Raw genomic sequence first — 8,060 nt, forward strand, 5'->3', positions numbered from 1 at the left:
CACAATTTTCTAATGACGACACCTAAGCAAATAAACTCACAGACTCAACGTATGAGCGCCATGTCAAGATAAGAGCTTCCTATTTGTATTATTATAATTATAATGTATAATCTATAATCTATAATTTATAAAAATTTTTAGTTATAATATCTATGTAAATAATTATTTTAATAATATTAAAATTTAAATATTTAATAGCTTAAAAAATATAATTTAAAATTAAAAAAAATAACAATTTAAGCAAATAAATTTTTAAATTTAATGTATGAATGTTATGTTAGCATAAAACCTCTTTGTTTATATGATTATAAAGATGATTATAAACATAAAGATTATAAAGATAAAAGATAAAATTTATTATAAAAATATAGATAAAGATAAAAATAAACATAAAGATTTGAAAGGTATGTGGGGAAGATGTAGGTTTGGGCCTGAGGACGCAATGAAGGAAGCATACGCAAGGAGGAAAACTATATGTAGGGTTCTTCCATGACCCAAAAAAAAAACGTATAGGGTTTTCCGTACACCCAAAAGAAAAAAAGTTATTTCCATTTCGGCTTCGAAGTCAAAATTCTAACGTCCGAATCCCAATTAGGGTTTCTGGTTGTCCGAAACCGTTGCAGGTAGCAGCAGCTAAGCACTGAACTGAGCTAAACAATGGAGGAACTGAAGGAATCTCCAACACTGGGAAAACGGAAGGAACCTGAATACGATTCACAATCAGAACGCACCACCGAAATCCCAACCCAAACCAAAACACCAGAACCCCAGAAACCAACTCCGAAGAAGCCTCGAAGCTCAGCACGAACCTGCGTCCACGAAGTCGCTGTTCCCAGCGGTTACAACTCCACCAAGGACGAATCCCTCCATGGCACACTCTCCAACCCTGTCTATAATGGTCCCATGGCCAAAACCTACCCTTTCACCCTCGACCCCTTCCAGAGTGTCTCTGTTGCGTGCCTCGAGCGCAATGAGTCAGTGCTTGTCTCCGCCCACACCTCCGCTGGAAAAACCGCCGTCGCCGAATACGCCATTGCAATGTCGTTCAGGGACAAGCAGAGAGTCATCTACACTTCGCCCCTGAAGGCTCTCAGCAACCAGAAGTACCGGGAGCTCTATCAGGAGTTCAAAGATGTTGGCCTTATGACCGGTGATGTTACCCTTTCGCCTAACGCCACTTGCCTTGTTATGACTACTGAGATTCTTAGGGGTATGCTTTACAGGGGCTCTGAGGTTTTGAAGGAAGTTGCTTGGGTTATCTTTGATGAGATTCATTATATGAAGGATCGTGAGAGGGGTGTTGTTTGGGAAGAGAGTATAATCTTTTTGCCGCCCGCTATTAAGATGGTTTTTTTGTCTGCAACTATGTCGAATGCAACCGAGTTTGCAGAGTGGATTTGTAATATTCACAAGCAGCCTTGCCATGTTGTGTACACTGACTTTAGGCCTACTCCTTTGCAGCACTATGTTTTCCCCGTGGGGGGCAGTGGATTGTATTTGGTTGTTGATGAAAATGAGCAGTTCAGGGAGGAGAATTTCTTGAAGCTGCAGGATACTTTTTCAAAGCAGAAAGTGGTCGACAGAGGCAGGGGTGCTAAATCCAATGGCAAACATGGAAAAGGAGGTTCTGGCGGGTCAGACATATACAAGATTGTCAAGGTCAGTTGTCCTTCTTTGTATTATTGCCAGGCTCATCTTGTTGTTTACATGCAAAGCCGATATAAAAAGGTATTTAATAGAATTTTTTAGTGGATGGACATAGTATGATTACGAAGAATTTCATTGTTAGTTGATATTTTTTTTCAGATGATAATGGAACGGAAATTCCAACCTGTTATCATATTTAGCTTCAGCAGAAGAGAGTGTGAACAGCATGCAATGTCGATGTCTAAGCTTGACTTCAATACCCAAGAGGAGAAGGACACAGTGGAAGATGTTTTTCGCAGTGCAGTGCTCTGTTTGAATGAAGATGACAGGAGCTTACCGGCAATTGAGTTGATGTTGCCACTCCTTCAGCGAGGGATTGCTGTCCATCATTCTGGCCTTCTTCCTGTCATCAAAGAATTGGTTGAGCTTCTCTTCCAGGAAGGCCTTGTAAAGGCCCTCTTTGCTACTGAGACAGTGAGATTTTTTCCAGATTCCAGCTTCTATTGTGTACTATTATTTTGTAAAAGATTTACTTTTGAAAGGACAGGAGTCTTAGATATACTTTTCTACAGTTTGCAATGGGTTTGAATATGCCAGCAAAAACTGTTGTGTTCACTGCCGTTAAAAAGTGGGATGGTGATAGTCACCGATATATTGGATCCGGTGAATATATACAGGTGAGTGATATATTATTATTTTATTCTTGTATTTCTGGGCTCTTGTGGTGGTGTGGTTTGGGTTGTTTATCCATGCTATGAAGACATTATCATACAATTCATTTGGTACAATTAGATGAGTGGAAGAGCTGGGCGTCGTGGCAAGGATGAGCGCGGAATTTGTATCATAATGATTGATGAGCAAGTAAGTCTACTTGTCACTGTTTTCTGTATTTTGTTAGTTTGTGTCTTTATGTCTTTTCGTTGTCTGCAATTGGAACACTATCTTTCCAATAACCTTGTGAACCCTTCATTCTTTGTTTAGTTTTGAGCTGTTTATGTACATGTGTGTTTGAATCACAGTCTCTAGTTTTACTGTGGACAGGAATCTTGATAACCTGCCAAATGGTTTTACGTTATTGAATTTTATATGTATCCAATTATTTTGTGCAGATGGAAATGAATAACCTCAAGGAAATGGTTTTGGGTAAACCTGCGCCTTTAGTTAGTACTTTCAGGTTAAGCTACTACTCAATTTTAAATTTGATGAGCCGTGCTGAAGGCCAGTTCACTGCGGAACACGTGATAAAAAATTCATTTCATCAATTTCAATATGAAAAGGTTTCTACTGAACCATTTTATTTAAACATCACATCAGCATTTTATTCACTATGATCGATTATTTATGGACTCTTAGCTCCATTTCAGGCCTTACCTGGTATAGGGAAAAGGGTGTCAAAGCTAGAGGAAGAAGTAGCTTTGCTTGATGCTTCAGGGGAGGTAATCTTTGTTTGAATGTGTTCAGCTTTGTTTTCTTAATTATGTGTTGTCTTTTATTAGTATATCGATTGATTTATTATATATTATATATAATTTATGTAGGCTGAAGTATCTGAATATCATAAGCTGAAACTGGAAATTGCACAGCTTGAAAAGAAGATGATGGCACAAATAATAAGACCTGAAATGATTCTTTATTTTCTTGTCCCTGGTCGATTGGTAAGTGATATTTAGCATTAGTTTGAAATGAGTTCGTATTCTTGTATTCTCTCAGTAATTTTTAGCATCAGTGTGGAACTGAATTTATGGCATTTTGTTTGTTTCTTTTTCCATTAAGTCCCTGTCTCTGCTTTTTTTTTTTTTATATATATAATAAAAAGAACATTTTATCATTCATCTGTTCACTATATATTCTGTTGCTTCTCCATATATCATATTTTACTGATATGGATTTTCTAACTTTGCAGATCAGAGTGAGAGAAGGTGGAACTGATTGGGGCTGGGGTGTTGTTGTCAATGTTGTTAAGAAACCTGCTGGTGGTGGTTATATAGTTGATACTTTGCTTCATTGTTCACCTAGTTCAAATGAAAATAGCTCACGGCCAAAGCCATGTCCGCCTCGCCCTGGAGAGAAAGGTGAAATGCATGTGGTAAGTTCGTGTTTTAAACAATTATGTCATTGTTTTGAAATGTCATAATCTGTATCAAACAAATGTTATGTATCTGAAAAAGTTGTGTTAATTTTGCTATAGGTCCCTGTTCAATTACCATTAATTGCTGCTCTTAGTAAATTGAGGGTCTCCATACCTCCTGACCTTCGGCCCTTGGAAGCAAGGCAGAGCATATTGCTTGCTGTACAGGAGCTGGGCAACCGTTTTCCTCAAGGTCTTCCAAAGCTTAACCCTGTGAAGGTAATTATTCTCCTTACTCTTTGCTCAACTATCTGGAATTGTTGATTTCATCGTTTCATCTCTATCAAAAAGAACGAGGGTAAATAATGGTGCATTTGGTTTAAGAAAACATTTATGTTTTCATTTCTAAAATCACTATTCATTTTCAAATTTTCAATTTTAGAGAACATGATTGATTTGCTTCTATCTTTTGTTTTCAAAGAATGAAAATATTAAAAACATGTTTGGTTTCTTAGTTTTCAAGAAGCAAAAGTGCTTGACGTATTACCTTTTATTAGATTAAAAATATAATTATTTAACATACAATACCATTCCCCCTTTCCCAATTCCAGCCTCCCCCTTGGCATCAACTCTTGATCTTCGCATACGTTCACATCACAAAAATCATTTCTCTTATTTTTTATTTTTTATAATTCCAAACTGGAACAAAAACCATTCCACCTTCCCTCACCCAGTGGATTTTCTCCTTTCACTGCCCCCCGCTGCTGCCATCGTCCTCAACCACCATGTTGCTTCCATCTCCCTTTCACCACCACACCTTCAACGAGCACCTACCTCTGCCGTCAGCTTCTTGGATAAATTTTTCAAAGGAGGGGTGTTGAATTGCTAGTAAATTAAGTGTTTTTTGTATTATTAAAACTTGTTTCTTATGGGATGGTGGTTATTGTGCTGTTCTTTGTACTAACTACTAACCGAGCTGGATAGAAAGAAAAAAGAAATATTAAGAAAAAGGTTCCCAGAGGCATGTAGAGTACCAATGTTTTCTCTTATCTTTTCTTTTAGTCGAAGTTGTATTATCAATGTTACTGAAGTCATCTGTTTCGTTGGTAAGGAATTGAACTTGAACGCTGAAATTACAATTTTAAAATTTGCTACACTGCCACACGTTTTCTAAATGAAAATGTTTCCACTCTTCGCATTGGATAACTAAAACATTGAGTGGCTTCGTGTATCTTTTTTCTATTCTTGTTTTTCATATTTGAACTTAATTACTTAACTTTCTTGTTCTCATGTTATTGACTGAGGTTCTTCTAGCATGTGATTTTGGAGCTTGGTTAATGTTAATTTTCAGGACATGGACATACGTGATTCTGTGATAGTTGAGCTTGTAACTCAAATCGAGGAACTCGAGAAAAAATTATTTTCTCATCCTATGCATAAGGTTCGTTAATGAGAGTTCTATGGTCCTCATTATTATATTTATTATGTGTCTGAAGTTCTTTAGTTTGATCTTTCTTGATGTTTTGCTGTAAGTTAGCACCAAGATGTGGATCAAATTAAGTGCTTTCAGAGGAAAGCAGAAGTAAATCATGAAATTCAGCAACTGAAGACGAAAATGCGTGATTCTCAGGTACTGAGTTTGCTGACTTATTTCTAGGCTATGTATTTATTTTGATCATGTTTGGTAGGTTTGGAACTAGATAGCAATCAAGTCTGTAGATGCTATGGATTCATATACATGCTGATGTAGTTACACCTTGTTAATTGCCAATTAACAGTTGAAGGTTATGTTTGTTTTTATATTTCTATAATCAAGTTCACGGTGCTCTATGGTGGACTATGGATAATTGTGCTCCTTTATTTCTTGCCTGAACTTTGTTGCATGTTCGTTTCTGTGTTGGGAGTTTTGACTGTTTTTCTAGTTACTGAAATAAAAATTTATTCATTTTTAGCTACAAAAATTTCGTGAAGAATTAAAGAATCGCTCACGGGTCTTGAAGAAGCTTGGTCACATTGATGCTGATGGTGTAGTTCAGTTGAAGGGACGGGCAGCCTGCTTGATTGACACGGGCGATGAACTCCTTGTCACTGAATTAATGTTTAATGGTGAACCAATATATAAATTACTTTAGGCCATAATAGTTCCCTTCTCTCTGCAGTTCATTACGGTACATAATCTAATTTTCCTTTTCGTTTGTTCATTTTGCCTTCTTGTTTAGGTACCTTCAATGATCTTGACCATCATCAAGTTGCTGCCCTTGCAAGTTGTTTTATACCAGGAGATAAATCAACTGAGCAGATACAACTGAGAACTGAGCTTGCTAGACCTCTTCAACAGCTTCAAGATAGTGCAAGAAGGATAGCAGAGGTTTTACAATTTGGCATATTTTTTTCCTTAAAGAGTTTATGAATCTAAGTATAAACAGTATCACTTTTTTTGTCACAGATACAACATGAATGCAAATTGGATATAAATGTGAACGAGTACGTAGAGTCAACAGTGAGGCCATACTTGATGGATGTAATATACTCTTGGTCAAAGGTTAGTTATACACACTTTCAGCTATATTGAGAATTTGTTATTTTATTCTGTTTCCTTGATTTGGCTGACTAGTTTAGAAGTAGAAACTGCATTACTGCTTGTTTGAAAAATGCTGGATTAAGTAATATTTGTTGTACATTTTTTTGGGTATATTCATAGTTAGGAATGGGTGGTTATGAACTGTTGTTTGTCAGCTTTTTGCTTTAGGGATTGGAAAAATAAAGTAAGGAACAGAAACAAGAGAAGGGAATTTCTTGCTTGTTATAAAGTTATACTAATCTATTGTCTTTCCATTTGAATTTTTCTCTCAAGGGTGCAAATTTTGCTGATGTTATACAAATGACTGACGTCTTTGAGGGAAGTATCATCAGGAGTGCTAGAAGGCTTGATGAGTTTTTGAATCAGGTGAATTGTCATTCCTCTTGCAAATAATAATTGTGTGGCTTCAATGTATAAGTTGATTTAATAACAATGGGTAATGTAAACTAACCATAAGGGACGTCAGGGTAATTTGCCTAACAAAATATTCAAAACTTGCTTCCTGAGGCTTATACAATAAATGCTCAACATAATGAGGTTATGAATGTGAATTGATTGTTTATCGCTATTAATCATGGTTTGATTTGATGTTGGAACCAAAGGTGAACAATATAATGAAATTATAAATTTTGTATGATCTGACAATCCTGCCTCCTTCCAGTTGCGTGCTGCTGCTAATGCAGTTGGGGAGGTCGATTTGGAGAAGAAATTTACAGCAGCAGGTGAAAGCCTTCGACGAGGAATTATGTTTGCAAATTCTCTGTACCTATGATTTGTCGCCTGCAGAGTTCATTGGCTCCATTCCTTAATTATGGCCGCTACAGTTTTTGGGTTGCATTCCATTTTTCTGGGTGCACTAATCTTTTCCTTGTAAATATGCAATTCTTAATTCAGATCATATACAGTCACCATTAGTGAAGGGAAGTGATTGTAGAATCAGAAAATTCCCGTCAGTAGAAGTCCTAGTGTGGGATCATGTAGGGTTATGAAATTTTGTATCCACTTAGAAGGTTCAGATTGGTAGCATATTTCACCCGTCAGAAGCTTGTAGCGGAGAAGAATACGAGATTCAATCATTAACTTGCAGAGGACTGAGGGGAGTCATGTTGACTTGTAATTTTTGAGAATTTTTAGAAAGAAATTTTGGATTTACTGTAAGTTGTATGCCATGCTCCTTCATTTTCATTTGATCTAAGGTTATGGTTTGGCTTAGAAAAACAGAGAACTGGAAAAGGTGAAGACTGAAGACCTTGATTCTTTTTTCTTTTTTCTTTCTTTTTTGTTTAAAACTTTGATTTAAAACTGTGAAATCTTTTCTTCGATGAAAAATTTGGAGAAAGGAAAAATCTATATATTCCGTGTCACCATCAACAGCTAAGTCTAAAATTAGCCCGTTCAGGTATGAGATCTTGCTGATCACAGTAGGAGCTAGGTTAGGTGATTGGGAGCACGAGAAGTCGGAATGGCGAGCTAGTGAGAGAGAAGGGGAGTGAAAGGGCTGTGATGAGGATGGAGAGGCAGATGTAGCCAGTGAGTAAGAGAGGGAGAAGGCTACTGAGAAGGAGAGAGATCTGCAATGACAATATGGAGGGGTGGTGATGACCAGGACAAGGGTGGAGATGGCAGCGGCGGCGTCTTAGTTCTGATCAGTGTCTTCCTTCTTCTCAAAAAGATTCTGAGAGAGAAATAGTTGGTGGACAAAAAAAATGAAAAGATATTTTTATCCATACAAAATAGTGTCATTAGTAAATTTGGGTGTGTGCA

General features: G+C 37.0%; 1 protein-coding gene across 1 annotated transcript; it reads left to right on the forward strand.

The window, feature by feature from the left end:
- The first annotated feature begins 450 nt into the window (after positions 1–450).
- Positions 451–7,486, forward strand: LOC107479312 (DExH-box ATP-dependent RNA helicase DExH10). The gene is made up of 16 exons (XM_016099461.3): positions 451–1,659; positions 1,807–2,121; positions 2,220–2,324; positions 2,440–2,508; positions 2,757–2,924; positions 3,012–3,083; positions 3,186–3,302; positions 3,551–3,733; positions 3,836–3,994; positions 5,067–5,156; positions 5,253–5,345; positions 5,668–5,821; positions 5,935–6,083; positions 6,162–6,257; positions 6,570–6,662; positions 6,958–7,486. The coding sequence occupies exons 1-16, from the start codon at positions 658–660 to the stop codon at positions 7,066–7,068; spliced, it is 2,976 nt and encodes a 991-aa protein (XP_015954947.1). The 5' UTR covers positions 451–657; the 3' UTR covers positions 7,069–7,486.
- The last annotated feature ends 574 nt before the right edge of the window (positions 7,487–8,060 follow it).

The sequence above is a fragment of the Arachis duranensis genome, chromosome 3 (genome assembly GCF_000817695.3).
Source record: "Arachis duranensis cultivar V14167 chromosome 3, aradu.V14167.gnm2.J7QH, whole genome shotgun sequence".
Classification (NCBI taxonomy): Eukaryota; Viridiplantae; Streptophyta; class Magnoliopsida; order Fabales; family Fabaceae; genus Arachis; species Arachis duranensis.

Excerpts from the sequence above, each read along its gene's own strand:
- LOC107479312 (XM_016099461.3), top strand. The coding sequence starts at position 658 with ATGGAGGAACTGAAGGAATCTCCAACACTGGGAAAACGGAAGGAACCT. Across the intron at positions 3,084-3,185 it reads TGCTTGATGCTTCAGGGGAG|GCTGAAGTATCTGAATATCA; the intron begins GTAATCTTTGTT and ends TAATTTATGTAG. Across the intron at positions 3,303-3,550 it reads TTCTTGTCCCTGGTCGATTG|ATCAGAGTGAGAGAAGGTGG; the intron begins GTAAGTGATATT and ends CTAACTTTGCAG.